The 16,198-nt window shown below is 44.4% G+C and overlaps 1 protein-coding gene across 2 annotated transcripts in view; it reads right to left on the bottom strand.

Annotated features, from left to right (window-relative positions):
- The window catches only part of SFMBT2 (Scm like with four mbt domains 2), a 107,310-nt gene that overhangs the window by 28,524 nt on the left and 62,588 nt on the right, over positions 1-16,198 (bottom strand). For both annotated transcript variants that reach the window (XM_063397077.1, XM_063397078.1), the window contains 5 exons: positions 13,207-13,308; positions 12,422-12,569; positions 7,541-7,623; positions 4,320-4,446; positions 82-195 (listed from right to left, as the gene is read on the bottom strand). In XM_063397077.1, the coding sequence (XP_063253147.1) occupies positions 82-195; positions 4,320-4,446; positions 7,541-7,623; positions 12,422-12,569; positions 13,207-13,308 (574 nt within the window). The remainder of the gene's footprint in view (positions 1-81; positions 196-4,319; positions 4,447-7,540; positions 7,624-12,421; positions 12,570-13,206; positions 13,309-16,198) is intronic.

The following is a 16,198-nucleotide window of genomic DNA, read 5'->3' as shown; positions in this document are numbered from 1 at the left end:
GGTTGACAGTGTCTAAAATGATTATAGACTTTAGGAAAATTCCCTGATATATCCACTGATTTACCATGTTCATGTACTTACAAACAGCTTTGTGTGGTGGGGTGAGGTTATAAGCATTTGCTTCACACCAGCCAACAGGGAAAATGTCCATAGACTCCACATCAACAATGTACTCTGGAGAGGGCATCTGAGAATCTATAAACACAAATTTATAAAGGGACTTAGGCATGGGAACACCAAGCTCAGAGCCATCCAAGCATCCACCACGAGCCTGGGCAAGCGAATGATAGAACGTGTAAAAATAAATCTGCTGCCAAAATCAGGCACCATTTCAGCTTCAGTTTTGCACAGACAGCAAGGATGGGGCTGCTGCATTTACAGTGCAATGTGGTTCAGAGGAAAACCCCATTAAGAGCACTTTGAGGGTGTGCAGTGAAGCAGCCAAAAGCCAGGGAGGTTAAACACAAAATAACTTCCCTCAACGAGCTGGCCTGGCTGACCCCTGGGTATTTTGTGAAGTTGCATAAGTGAGTTAGAAGGACTTGTTGACTGCTTGCTCTTAATGGTCAGAGAGTGTATCTAGGCTTTTGCAGGGTGGTAGCTAATGAGAGAGAGAGGCTTTTAAGTTTCAGTGCTTCCCTGAAGCTCTTTTATGCATCTCTGCCCTTGAGCCCCATTTTTTAAGGGTGAGAGGTGGCCACTTTTCTGTCCAGAAGTGCCATGAATTCTCCCAGGGTTCCTCACATGAAACAAGAGCTGATCATACAACAGGAGAGAAGCAGTATAAAAATCCAAAGTGGGACACATGCACCAAGGTCTCTGGCATGATGCTGACTCCAAAACTTTACCTGAAGTCTCTATTTAAAGCAATTATCTTCCAATTTGGTTGGTGTTTTTTTTTCACAACCTCCTTTAGAAGGCAATCTCCTGTCTTCATTTATGTGGGTCCCACTAACAGAACCAAAGAATTCTTTAGGCTGGAAAAGACCTCCAGGATCATCAAGCCCAACCATTAACCCATCACTGCCAAGCCCACACTAACCCTTGTCTCTCAGCACCACATCTACATGACTTCTGAACACTTTCAGGGACAGTTATTCCACCACTACCCCAGGAAGCCTGTTCTTCTAATGCTTGACCACCCCTTCAGTGAAGACAATTTTTCCTACTTTTTTTTTCCTAGTTTACCTGACTTCCACTCAAAATCCAATGAAGATATTCCTGCTGGCTTTGAGTTCTTTCAAAAACAAGTCTGTGTGCTGAATCAAGGCACCATTTAATTACTCCAGTTCAAGTTCAACTGCGCTGGCACAGCTGGGCCAGCAACTTCACCTCCTTCCTCTGCCAATCCCACCCCAGGACAGCTCCAGCACCAGCATGGGGTGATCTCCTAATAAAAGGGACCAAAGGATCAGCAGCTTCCCCTGCATCATCCTCGCCTTGGCATCTGTTAAAACATCTTTGCCTCCTGCTTAAGGCAGCAAGTGTTGGACTGTGCACAGCTAGATGACTACAGGGAGCTCCCCACTAATGTATGTTCATCAAGGGCTCGTGGTGTAATTGAAACAGTAATTGAACTTTGTGATGGGAACAGCAGCAAGGCTGGGGTGCAGCATTTGGATCAGTAATAAACCTGCTGCTCTGGGAGTGTGTGGCTGCATGAAAAATCTGAAGGAGGTGGGGAGATAGGTGCTGGTGGTCACACTGCTGGAGGAAATGATGAAAAAAATGCACTCATGATATCTTTGTAGATGCATGGATGTCTGCATGGTGTTTCTATGAGCCCTCTGTAGTGTTGATGCACTATCCATTGAAAATACAGTGTCTCTTTCACTGGGATATGGGATGAAGGCATAGGGGAGGGACACAGCTTGCTGAATACAAGATTTCAGCAGCTGAAATTCCCTGAAAAACCATTTCCTTCCATGAAATAATACCACGTGGTGACTGCTCAGTTTGAATCTCCAGTGGGGAGCTCCATTTTCACCTGACACCACAAATCCAGGCAAGGAGCCCACGTGGCAACAGTGAGTCAGCACACAGTGGGCAAGCCATGGATCAAGCCCTAAACAGAGCAAATCAACACTGAAATGCCACCAGGTCTGGGAAAACCATTCACTTCATTATTGTAATGGTGTTATTCTGACAAAACAGGCTCAATTATCCTAGAGGTCCTTTCCAATCTTAATTATTCTACAACTCTAAATTATGATAAAGTAACCAGATCAAACATACTTCCCTGCTTACAAGCAACAGTGAATGAGACATGAAGGGTCTTTTCCAACCAAAATGGTTCTGTGCACATTCTGGTTCTGAAGTTTACAGCTGCAGTCACCCCGAGGAGCAAGAAAACAGCACAATGCCCATTCTCCTGCAACACTTTGTTCCTCTTGTAAGACATAATCACAGCTACTCTGTCCTCCCTGCCACTGCTTCTGCCCTGTGGCAATTGATAACCCTGCTTTCCACTTCCAACATCTTACTGCTTCCTTTGGCCTCACTCACAGGAGTAGGGAACAACTTTTTTGAGACTCATTAGTTTCATCTGTTGTGTTTTATGCCGCTCTCTTCGCAGAGCAAGGAATGTCCATGGGAATTGGGAGGTTAAAGGGAAAACAAGGAGACTGGAAACAGGGTGAGAAAAATGTCTGTGTCCTGCTATGAATCTTACAGGATGGGTAGAACAGAGCAGCAACTCTAGAAAACTGTGAAAGGGAAATTACAGGAAACCTCCCTGGAGAAGTGATTAACCAAAGGGTTTTCCTCCAGTTCCTGGGCTGTGCAGGGAGCGTGCATTATTACTTGTATAAATTCACACCAGAAAGCTTCAAGCTCTAAAATCTAAAATGAACCAGTAAAAATTAACAATGCAGATGATGAGTAATAAAGTAGCAGAGAGCGCAGAGCATCCCATCAGTCCTGAGCTTCTCCTCCACCACGGGGGAACCGCACTGCTGCTCATTAAACGCTCGCCCTCGAGTTTAGGGTTTGCTACTGTACAAAGTGTGATTTATCACACAACGTTCCCTCATGTCTAACTCGGCCCTGCTTAACTCCTGTGCTCCTGCTTTATGGCTGCAGCCTGGGCTGTCAAACTGGGAAACTGGGAGGGCAACAGTGAAAGCTTCAGAGGCGCCTGTGATAAATGGTGGGACCTGAGGTCTTCAGTGAGGGGCTCCTGTGGTGGCTGGGGAGCCTTGCTGCTTCCAGAATATAAATAATCAGTTAGAAACAACACTATATTAATGGAGTCAAAAAAACCCATGCCACACTTCAAGCTACATTTATTTTACAACTCTACAAGCAGGGGTTTTTGGTTGTGTTTTTTTTAATGCCGGTTTTTAGCATAACACTGTGCATACTGTAGTGATGTATTTCTACAGCAGCAAAGATTTCTTTCTATTTTTGCAGCCTTTTGCATATTTTCTGTTTACTACAGATCATTCAATTCCTGGTATTGAGATATAAACCAAGCTTAAAATATCTATATATCAGAACTCAAAAGAAGATGCACACAGGGATTTTTTATGATAAGCTGTAAAAAAACATCCTTTAAGAAATTAAAACAGTAAAAGGCAGGGAGAAAGAGATGAAGGAAGGAAGCAAGGTGAGAGTGTGTTGCCCTCTTCCTGCATCTGTCCACATCTTTGGCATATACAAGTGAAGGTAGCTGGTCATTTAAGAAAAGAAGTTGACAAAATGGGTCAGATTCCTTGATCAGATGGGTGTAAATTCAAAAACAGCCTTAGTGAGAATGGAATTTCAAACAATTGTTGAATTTCAAACAATTAAAAAAATGTATTTTGCCCTGTGTCCAGACCAGGCTGCAGATGAGCTGTTGCTACCTTGAGCTAGAAGGCAAACAATTATCTTAAAAACCAAAACCTGCCATTGCACACAGCTCTACCAAGAGCAAACACTGGGGAGGAACTGTAACACTTTGGGTTACCTGGCAATGTTTTTACCAACTTTAAGGGCTTTGATTAGAGACCTCTCCTCCTATACAATTCCTGTCAGGTTGGGAATTGCTGTAGAAGTCTCAGCTGCACAAGAGAGGCAAACTTCTGTTCCCAAGATGAAGATGTAGGATGATGGCAGGGAGGAGGTTGTTATCACGATGATAAAGACCACGTGGATGGGAGGGTGGAGGAACTTGCAGCTCCCCCAGAAAAAGAGCAGGTAAATGACACAGAACTGGTCAATGTGTGTAAAACTGAAAAGCTGGAGAGCAGTTTTGTGCAGAAGGACAAAATTAAGAGAGAGTGAGAGAGAGTGAGTGAGTGAGGCAGACAAACACAAGCAGCCTTTAGAGCACAAACCTTCCAGGTGCAGCCACATCAACCGTCCTTTCACCGAGGTGATGGAAGCCACACAAATCTCTGCAGGGTTCCTGGGGTTCACTGCCTCCAGCTTCATGTTCTTGGTGAAGCCACGGCTGAAGGATGTCTGGAAGAGTCAAGAGACAATGCTGAAACATGGCACTGCAGCACTGCACAACCTCAACCAGGCTGTCTGCTGGGAAGCATGAATTTAGCAAGGTTTGCTTTCCACTGGAAGGGCAGGATACCCTGAAGAATGCAAAGGCATCCAGAGTCCAATCAGAGCTGTGCTGCTGCAGCCCATGGTGAGGCAGCTGTGCCCCTGCAGCACATGGGGGTCTGCAGGGGAGTAGAGATCCATCTGCTGCCCCTGGAAGACCCTGCCAGAGGAGATGGATACCCAAAGGAGGCAGTGACCCTGCAGAGAGGAGCCCATGCTGCAGCAGGTTTGCACCAATACCATTTGAAAAATCAGTGATGAAATGCATGTCATGTTCTACTCCTATCCCTGATTCCAAGGAGACTGGGAGGAGGTTGCTCCACATCAGCTCCAAGTATGTTTGAATGTTTGCCAGTGATGCATTTTCTGTTAATCTGATACTACCCAGAGGGTTCCAAGAACTCCTGTGCTTAAGCATCTCTCACCTTTCTAGGAGAAACCTTAGAAAGCAAAAAACCATCTTGCCTGAGACCAGAGAAACCTCTTCATACATTTAGTCACCCAAGCTGACTGAAGCTGAAGATATTTGAGTAACCTTTTCAAATATGCTTGTCTTCATGGAATTTTCATGGATGGCCCCCTAAGCAACCCAATCTAGTGGGTGGCAGCAGTGCCCATGGGATAGGGGGACTGAAACTAGACAGTCTTTAATACCCCTTTCAACCCAAAGAATCCTGTGATTCCATTTTAAGCTCAATGAACAAGGCTTTCAGGTACACTGGCTCGAGTGTAGATGGATCCAGTTGTGTTCCTTGCCACTGCTCCTTCCAATGTCCCCTCCTGTCACTTATTCTCAGTCCCTTCCCAGTATCTCCCCCATCACTACCTCTGAAAACACACCAATGCAACACCTGTGTCCGTGCCAGGGCTTCCTTTCCCTGGATTTCCCTCCCCTCTGTTCCACCTGCTCTGCGTCTCTCTGCACACAGTGGCACAGAAAGGGTTCCCCATCTCGGATGAGATTTTTTACTAGTAATAATTGGGATGGGTAATAATTGCCACTGACTCAAAATGACACCAAACCTTCATTCGATGTGAGAAACTGAAAGCCAGGCTCAAACTCAATCCTCCTCCTATTAGTACAACACCAAAGACCATGGGCAGCTCACCTTGAACAATCATTGAGAGCTCTTTGAGAGACTAAAAACTCATGGCTTTGGTCTCTTTTCCAGCCAAGAACATGCTGCTACTCTCAAACACAGCTTGGACTGCCTCAAGCCTTGCTCAGCACACAGATCAGCTTCACCCTGCAAAAGCTGCTAATGGCCAGGGCTGCAGGAATGCAGGCTGAGTTTGTTTAAATGCCTTTTATGTTGCCTAACAAGGAAATGCCATTTATCATCACCCTGGCTCCTTTCACTGCAGTTCGGTGCTGGAGGCTCATTTATACAAAATCAATGGCAAAACAGTTAGGTGGAGTTTATTTTACTAAGCATTTGGGCACATCAATCCATTTCATAACTGCCTCTCCTTGTTAAAAACGCCTCCTGGGGAAACAGCTACAGCACCTCCACTGCCAACACCACGTCTGGCTGCATGAGGTGGGAGATGCAAAAAGCTTCAATCAAAGAGCCCCTCACAGCCACAAATCAAGCCAGGAGGCTGCACAAGGGACAACAGAGAAGTTCCCTCTGAAAAGAATTGTGTTATTAAGAGCGAAAGAAAAAGTGACACATGTTCATCTGGTGAATGTTTCTTTAAAAAAAAGGACCAAAAAATGCTCAGACCTGACTGAATCTTAGAGGATATTATACAGAGACTTTTCTCAAGGCTGCCAGTGCTGAGAGAAGAGATCCACTACCTGGCAAAATGAAAAGAGATGTAAAGAAATGGTGGTGATGCTTGCAGAGGAGAAATGCAAAAACAGCCCCACTGTATTGGTGTGATGCAGCACTGTCCAGCTTCCCTCAGGACTGCTGGAAATCTTTGCTTTAAATCCCTTCAGGAAGAGGGTCCTTATGGAGCAAAGAAATCCTTACTCTGACTTACTCCAAATCAGACTCTGTTCATGGCACAGGTCCTCTGAGTTTATCAACACAAAATTCACCAATTCACTGTCAAAGCTTCCAAGCCAGGCTGCCCCTGGGCCACCACAGATGAGGAAGGCCATGGAAAACCACAGCTGGTGCCTGTCTCCATCCTGCTTTCCATAAACACCCCATCCCTCAGTCCTGTGACTTGTGACCCCAGTAAAAAGCTGTACAACTCCTACAGACACCTGTCTGTCCATCATTCACACCACCCCTTTATTTTGCAAAGCCTTCTGTGCTTGTTTTAGGTGCACCACTAATATCTAGGTACCACCAGCAGGAGTATTTTCAGTCAATCTCAATCTCCCTCAGTTGATGGACACATGAAGGAGAGCAGCAGGTTACTGGAAAAGGCAGAAGGCTACATTTGCCTTTCCTCAAGCAATGAACACCTGTCAGATCAAGCCACACAGGACTGTCATTGCCATAAAACAGCCTGCAAAAGATTCTTTCAAAAGCTGTGAATCTTAATGGCATCCATCACTCTCACGTCACTGCTGCTGTATCAAGGAAGGACATGAACTGTCCCAAGGACCAGAGCATCCCTGAGGGTTAATCATCCTCTCATACATCTAGAATTTTAATACATGTGGTTTGGTTAAATGTATCTCCCCTGGAAAAACACCTAAGAGAAATGTATCTCCCCAGAGAAAACACCTAAAATGTAAAAAGGGACAAATGCAATTTCTTTACCTAAATTATTTTTAGTAGCACTTGAATTTCAATTACAACAACCAGGTGAGATCCTTTTTGTGCTGTATAAAACCAGAGAGTGGATGAAGAGCAGCATAATTACAGATAAGACAAGACTAAAAAAGGGGTTTTTTTCTTTTAGGGATGGAGACCTGGAACACTCCCCCAGTTTCCTTCCTAAGGCAGCTTCATGAACCTCTCAAAGCCTTTTTCAGCACCTTTTCCGTGCAAGCTGTTTTGTTTCACATAGATGAACAGGAGAAAAAGGAAGAACTTACATTTCTAAAGCACAGGTGAGGTGCTGCCTCAGCTCCACACTGCTTCTGGTAGTCTGCCCAGTCAAAGTCCTGGCCAGAGTAACCTGCAGGAGGACAGAATAAAAAGAACCATCAGCCACACTCCCGTCCAAAGAGGACAAAACAGGCCCCAAGCAGATGAACATCTGTGTTTCAGCATCTCATCCTGCCTCAGTGACCTGTGCAGGATCAGCAGGGCCCCTGCTTACACACCCTGAGAGCCAGTGGCTTCTCCAGCCTCCACTCACACACCTCCTGCATTTCACTGCCAAGTCTCCATTAAGAAGTAGTAAGATATAATTATTTCCCCTATTTTCACTTTTCTGTGAGCATCTCCCAACTTTTAACAAACCCTAACTAATGAGAAGTGCCACTGCCCCAGATTTCCACATGGGGCTAGTTATGGACTTCTTTCTCCTGTTTTTAGCTGTCTAAAGGATGAGGTTATGGAGCTGGACATGGGTTATTTGCTGGTCCTTCAGGAGTGGACAGGGAGAGGATCAGCACAATCAGAAGCTGATCCTTCCTCATTTTCAAAGCAGGAGATAAATTCTCCTCTCTTCACTCACGTATCCTCCCTGACTGGCTCCCCAGCAGCTCAGGGTGTGTAAGCTGAATCCCATCCCAGTAAGAATGTTACAGAAATCTGGACCGAGCAGGAAAATGCAGGCAGATCTCCCAGCCTCAGCAAGCAGATCACCCCTGCAGCCTCTAAGTAAAATAAAGGGATTCCTTTATATGAACATCTCTCTAGGAGTCCCACCACAGAAAGACAAATCAGACCTCTGCTCACCCGCTATTCGTACTTGGTAATTTAGGCAATAAATTCTTGGGACAGAATTTTTTTTAAATTTGCTTTTGGGGGATTTTTTTTTTGCCTGCCTCTTAGTCTGTATTTTTGCAGTGCTTGAAACCAGTGAGTGCTAATCCCGTCCAGGGGCCTGTGGATGCTCTAATGACATTACTGCAGAACTGCTCTTATTGGAAGTTTCAGGAGTCACCCAAAGGCCAAATTCTCCCCTCAATCTCCCTTCTTGGCATCTCAGCCTGGCCTCATTTCACAGAACAGCCCTAAATGCCTTTTGCATTGACAGTCAAAAAGGGACACTCAAGATCAAATGCGAATGAATCATTTATGACAATGAAAATGGTGACTTTTTTTATAGGCAAGGACTGGAATACTGAGTGTAATCCCTTATCAGTCTGCCAGATCCCAAAAAAAGGAGGTAAAATTTTTGAAAACAACGTGCCAAGCATCCTGCTAAGACCGAAGTATCTTGGATAAGATGATTTCTAATCCTAATAACTGCATTCATGACAAACAAATTACTGAGATAAAGCCTTGAGCTAAGATGCCTGTCTCTGTGGGGCATTGAAGTGCATAATAATTAAAAAAACTAAACATGCACAGAGAAGGAAAAAAAAGGGCAGATACTTTTAAAGAATGTTCTTTTTTCATACAAAAAAAAAGTCCTTGTTTTTTAACAATTTCTGTGACAGTATTTTCCTCACACTTCTTCTCCATCTCTTTTTGTATCTCCAATTTAAAGCCCTTGCGGATGGATTTTGCATCTTGATTTGAAGCTACGCAGATCTTGTCAGAGTGGATGGAAAAGGCCCATTAGAGGTGTTTTAGTGAGGTACAAAATCTTGACTGTGTTGTCACCACACAACCGCCCGTCGCCTTGGCCCTGCACCACTGCAATCGCTGGAAGCCCTTTTCCTTTGGAACAGAACCTGGGAGGGCCTCTGGGGAGAATAACTGTGCTTATAACCACAAAACTAACTCGCTGCAGCACCACAAGGAGGATTCCAAGAGGGGAACACCCAGGAATTGACTTCAAATAAGCCCTGACTCATCTGTGGCTTTTTCAGGGTGAGGCTGCTCCTCCAGGGCTGTGTCCAGTTCTGGGCTTTCATGGCCACAGACACAGAGGGGCTGGAGCAAGTCCAGGGAAGAGAACAGAGCTGGGGAAGGGTCTGGAGCCCCAGGAGAGGCTGAGGAGATGGGAAAGGGGCTCAGCCTGGAGAAAAGGAGGCTCAGGGGGGACCTTGTGGCTCTGCACAAGTCCCCAACAGGAGGGGACAGCCGGGAGGGTTGGGCTCTGTTCCCAGGGAACAGGGACAGGAGGAGAGGGAACTGCCTCAGGTTGGGCCAGGGGACATTTAGGTTGGATATTGGTAAGAATTTCTTCACTCCAAGGGTTGTCAGGCTTTGGAACGGGCTGCCCAGGGAAGCGGTGGAATCCCCCATCCCTGGAAGTGGTCAAGAAACAACTGGACACAGTGCTGGCTGCCAAGGTGGAGATCCAAGGCTGGACTCGATGCTCCAGCTGGACTGGAGGAGTTTTCCTGCTCTCAGTTGCCTCCCTCAGCGGCCGGGGAGGTGCCAGCACCCAGTGCCTCCATCAACACCTGGCACTGCCACCCTGCCACGCTGCAAGACTCAGGAAAAGGCCCATTCGAGGTGTTTTAGTGAGGTACAAAAACTTGACTGTGTTGTCTCCACACAACTGCCCGTCGGCTTGGCCCTGCACCACTGGAATCGCAAGGGACAGCACTGAGAGCTGTGTTTGCTGCTCCTCAAACATGCAACACCTTCACCGTGCCTGCCATCCCATCTCCAGGCATGGAAGAGCCCAGCAGCCTCATCAGAAGCAAATATAACAATACAAACGTAGTGCAGGTTTTGGAATTGGCTTTTCCTCAGTAAGCTTTACAACTAGGAGCATTATCAAAATGTTTTTTTCCCCCACTTAATAGCTCATAAAACAATGATTGTTACTTGAAAGGGAAGTGGTCTATAAATCCTGCTCTAATAAATATAAACAGAGCTTGTTCAATGTTTACACAGCAGCAGTTAATGGATATTCATTTTTGGCACTGTACAGGAAAACACTGCTCTCTATTTCGAGTAGCAAATATTTGCACCTCCTGTTCATGACCCATTTACTCTTTGTTTGTCTTCAATAAAGCTCCGATAGGCAAAAAGGCAAGAGAATGGATATCAGACAAATAAAGGACTCTGAACTCCAATACCCCAACCTGACACATTGTTCTGACAAAAAAAATCTGTTGATTTTGAGACCAGAAAACCTCCCTGGCAACCTTAAATTAACCAGGGGTTTGGATGCTTTTCACTTTCTGTCTGCTTTCTTATTTGGTTTATGGGTTTCTGTCGTGTTTAATTTGTGTTTATTTTCAAATAACTCATTCTAGTATCTGATTATATTTTATTAACTCCAAGAACGTGTCTGCTCATAGAAAAGGTTTCAAAGTGTGAAAATTCAGTTTGGACATGCAGCCCTTATACACAGTGTAAAAAAATACAGCAACATATAGAATACATTTATCTGCCACTGGCTTTATGCCTTTTAAATAGCTTTCCCCCCAGGATTTCTGATCTCTTTCTGACACCATTTTCGCCAGGGGAATGTGGAGAGACTTTCTGCACTTTCTCAGGTGCCCAGGAAGATCCCAATAATCAGGATCCCAATAACACAAGATCACAGAATGGTTTGGGTTGGAAGGGGCCCAGAGGGTGACCCAGTTCTATCTCTCTGCCATGGGCAGGGACACCTCCACTAGACCTGGCCAAGCTGAGAAATATTCACATGACAGATGCTTCAGATACATCTTAAAATGTTGGCATCTAAAAGAGAGTTCACATACACTTGACCCATAAAATACCATCTCAGATAGGCTTTGTATCAACATGGATTGGAAATTTTTAATCCTATGGTCTCCTTCAGTTAATTATCCTACCTGAGGCAAGCTGCATGTGAATTCGGGTGGGAAAAAACCCCAAAATATTCCATTTACTTTCATTTTTGCCACATTTTCTGGCCAATATCAGTGAGTGCTTACACAGGCATTATCACTACACCTGGGTTTTAGCAGGAGAGAGCTAAAGCCCCAGACAGCAGACTTATTTCAGTCGAAGCAGCAGAGCAATCATGGATGCACTGCATGCAGCTGCACGCACAGGGCTGCAGGACTTTGGTAGGAATTTCAAATTACATGTGCTGAAGAAGCACCCTGGATATACATAAGAGGATCCTGAATCTGGTAGGGAATAACCCTTTCCTCCCCTGGCTTTGGCAGCATCATGCTTTTTCCAAAATGAAGACAAAAGTTCATAGATAAAACTTAGCTTGATTTTTTTCTTTTTTTTAGGTATTTCTTTCTCCCAAGCAACATTGATTTTTGGAACAGACCAACAACCCAGACAGCTTCAAACCCCTGAAATTCCAGGGAACCAACACATTTTGCAAGCAAAGAAATATTGCTAGAGCACCACAGGTGGTTGTCTGAAGTTGGGAGTAATTAACTGCACTGCTACAAACTTGAGGAACAGCAGGGCTGGAGGGTGTTTCTCCTGGCTGACCTGAACACTGCTTGCACTGTGCCCTGGGATTTGTTGAGACAGCCAAGGAAATCCCTCCACACACCTGGGCAGGCAGCTGTTCTTAGCTCAGACATCCAGATCTAGGAACTTTGGGCCTCAGTCTTGAACCAAGGTGGATGAAACACGGTTTTCCACTAGATTGGACTTTAAATGCTCCTTTTGCTCTCTACACACAAAAAGAACTTCTAGGATTCATTCCACAGGGATTCACAAGGATTTCACAAGCCTGGATCAGACTTCAAGGCACAGGACATCAATCCACCAGCAAGACACATTTGTTGAGATGTTCATGGGCTGCTAAGAGCCAGAACAGCCCCAGTCACTCCAGAGAACTACTCTGGCCTGAGATACTTCAGCTGATGCCCTGCAGCAACCACCACCACAATTTTAAAGGCAATAATAATAAGCAAATATCCTTCAGAGTAAACCCAAAATCACTGAGAAGGAATACAAACCCTTGGGAGGTGTGAGATTGACTCCGTTTTTAAGGCACCACTGTATTGGCAAGATCCCCAAGGAATCTGCATGGCAAAGCATCGAGATTTTGCTGGGTTCAGGTCTCAAGTCATCAATGGTCACTTGAAAATAATGATTGTTAAAAACCTAAGGGTGAAAAAGAAGAGGCCAAAATGAGGAGTTAGATTTGCTGCAATGTAAGGTAACATGAAAAGCTGAAACAGCCAGACCTGGAGATCAAACTACTGAAAATCATTTTCTCTCACCTAAACCTTTTCGTCAAAGTGTTTCTGCCCAAGAGATCAAAGCCTGCATTTTAGAGATGGGTGAAATGAAGCAATGGAAAGCGCTGAGGTTCAAGGTCTCACAGCTGAGCAGCAACTGGAGATGATCCTGAAGATCCCAGAGCCTTGCATTTGAGTGTGTGGATTAAATATCCAACTACCACCTCCATTCAGCTGTTTTATTTCCATAGGTTTCTCAGATGTGCAGGGAAAATACATAAGGATGGAGGGGAGACAAAGACAGAAGATGGATTTTTTTTTTTTGCATTCAAGTGGTAGATGAATGTGCTCATCCCCACTGCTTTTAAGTACATGGAATCAGCTGGTGATGCTTGTGGGAAAGAATTAATTAATTAGGAACATTTATGGATTTAAAACCTGTTTCTCAACGTGTTCTCCAGCCACTTAAGTACCGCTCCTGTTTCTTTTTTTTTCTAAATGTGATGGAAATCAGGAAGGGTTTCCCAGGCTCTTTCCATCCCTCCTTTCTGAGCACTCACCTTGGTCACTGATGCAGGACAGATATGAAATGGCTCCCTCATATTCACTGCCTCCAGCTTCATCCCCACAGTGACGAAGTGGTTTCTTAAATCAGCGTGGTCCTGAGGGAAGAGGAACACGTGGTGACACCAAGAAGGAGCCAATACATCTGAAAACCTGAGCCAATACATCTGAAAACCTATCTGAAAGGCGTCCACAATGGTTTTGTCAACTTAGCTGGTCCTGTGTTCTTTTCATGCCAACCCAACCACAGAAAGAGAGGGGACAACTCAGTCCTAGAGGACACATCTACAGCACTAAGCCCATCACACCTAAAGCACAGGCTATGTCCATCTCAGCAGAATAATCCAACCAGAACTTGGTCCACAAGGAGACTGTGCTCACCAAAATGAGGACCTGGCTGAGAAACTGCTGCTTGAAAATCTCCTGTGGGCAGTCTCTCCATCTCTGACAGCCACCACCCTCTGGGAGCAACTGAAAATCCAGAGGTGCCAAGACTCAGACTGAACCCCCCAGGGTAATGCACAAGATGCTCAGCATGGCCCTGATTTACCCTGATGGGTGTCCAGCAACTGCAGGGCACCAAAATTAGCACCTGGGCTGGTCTCCAAGATGGCAAGATGGAAAGGTATTTTTTTTTTTTTGCAGCCAGGAGACTGGAAATGGATTAAGCCTTGGGCAGTGAACTCAGACCCAAAATGTGGGCAACCAGAGAACATGAAGATGGGCACGCAGGCAGCTGTGTTCAAGTACATGCCCAACATAACACTTAGACTTGGGTTAAAACCTGGCTGCACCCACAGGCTACACACAGAAGGTTTTCCACAGCAGCTCTGGGGATGCGGGATACAGTCCTGAAATTCAGAAATAACCCACATTCAATTCCTCGGTTTGCCACCAGTGTGTTAAACACACCTAATTACTCCATCCCTTGTGACCCCCATCTAACAGTCACACCAGCTGCCACCCTAATTCCAGGGTAATGACTGCATTTTGTGTTCATTCAGTAAAAATATCCCACAGTATTTCTAAACCACTAGTGCATTAGCCAATGCAAGCATAAAGAGAGATGATGTTGTATTTAGCACACACTCACAGACTACTCCAAAATACATGCAGAAAGCTTGCTATCTAATAAGTGGTTAGCAACAACAATCCCATCTACATTCATTGCTACATGTGGTATTCTTGTTCTAAAATGATTTTCTATTGATCCAAAGTTGTGCTTCATTGTGCTTTCTTTTCCCAAGAACTGTCTGCACTTGTAAGGGCTTAACAACTTCTATTTTGGGATCTTACATTCCAACTGCTGCTAGAGATAAGGACTTTTACAAGCTTCAACCACAGCTAAAGGAATGGTTGTTTTCATCTTACCAGCCTGCAGTGTTATGGAGCCCTTTCCAGTGAGAACCAAGAAGCAGAAAAAAACCACCAATGGAACTATAATGAATTTTGTTTTAGAGCACAAGAAAATACTGATGAGGAAACTGAGGAGTATTTAAGAATATTAAGGCCCAGAGCCCAAGAAACTAATGGCTGAGAAAGGAGGAGACATCCAGGAGTTTGAGCATCCTTTTTATAAGGATATGCAATGATAGGTGGAGGAAGAATGGTTTTAAGCTGAAAAAAGGCAGATTTAGATCAGATATTAGGAACAAATTCTTTACTGTGAGTGAACTGAGTCACTAGAACAGGTTTCCCTGAGAAGTTCTAGATGTCCATCCCTGGAAGTGTTCAAGGCCAGCAACCTGGGATAGTGGGAGGTGTTCCTGCCCTTGGCAGGGGAGTGGAAGGAGATGAGCTTTAAGGTCCTATCAAAAATTGCCACCTTTAGTGCTTAAAAGACTTCACAGGGAAAAGATGATGGCTTCAAAACTCCAATCTCACCAGCACTGAACTTTAAACCCCTAAAGAAAAAATAGCATTTGGACTGGAGGGCTGCCTCCTTCTGCCTGAGGATCCACACTCTGAAGTCTCTTAATCCTTGGGGCAAGGCTGTAAAGAAAAGGCAACTTTGCAAAACGTGCAAAACAAACATCTGGAATCAGCATCTCCCCACAAACATTCCATGATTCAACTCACGCTTGGATCCAGCTTCCATACATAATAAGCCAAGATCCACCAAAGTACTTAATCATGTTTATCTTTAAACACTCAAGTAGTTTAATCAACTTTTAAAGTGATTTGTTGATTGAGCCCAAAATATACTGACACCAAACCAAACTGCTTCTCCTTTTTATCCGAATCATTTTCTTTGGTGTTTCTCCCTTCTATTTGTTTTGGCTTTTTTTCAAAGGGGAAAAATAATCAGATAGGGGGGAAAAAAGTACTAGTAATATTTGAAGGTATTTTACTTCAAAAGTGCTGTGTACCTAGGGATCAAATCTCCCTTGTCACTCAGCTTAGCAAGTAAATATTTTCCCCATTAAATTAGTAGCAAGAGTGAACTCACTAGGGGAGTTCACGGGATCTCAAGTATATCTCCCTTTTGAGGGTCAAAATCCTCTTTGAAGCAGGCACATGCATTTCTTTAGAGAAATGCTGTGGAAGTAAAAACCCTTTCTGTGTTAAATGTCGTCAATTTTGAGATGGAAAAGCTTTCATGGAAAAAAAGCCTTTGTATTGTACCCATCTGCAAAATGGTCAGGGTCTGGATATTCGATCTGTCTTGTATACTGCCTAAAGAGAACCATCAAAATTTACCCAAGCAGCTTTGTATTTCTGCAGCCACAAAAGGAAAGAAAAAAAGATTCCTGATGCCATTCTCTGGTTCCAGTGCTGGAGCTGCCTCAGCCAGCAGGGAATTACTCAGGATTTGGCATATGCTCCTCTTCAAAACTCCAATTAATTTACATAATTTCTAAGAATAGGTTCCAGAGAAGTGATGGCAAAGCTTTTAATTAGTATTAGACTCAAAGTGATACACTGGATAATGAACTGCTCTCTCTTCCCTTTATTCACGTTGACAGGAACGACGCCTGTTTAATAAAA

This window comes from Prinia subflava, chromosome 4 (assembly GCF_021018805.1).
Source record: "Prinia subflava isolate CZ2003 ecotype Zambia chromosome 4, Cam_Psub_1.2, whole genome shotgun sequence".
In the NCBI taxonomy this organism is placed as follows: Eukaryota; Metazoa; Chordata; class Aves; order Passeriformes; family Cisticolidae; genus Prinia; species Prinia subflava.
This window is presented reverse-complemented; position numbering and strand designations above follow the sequence as displayed.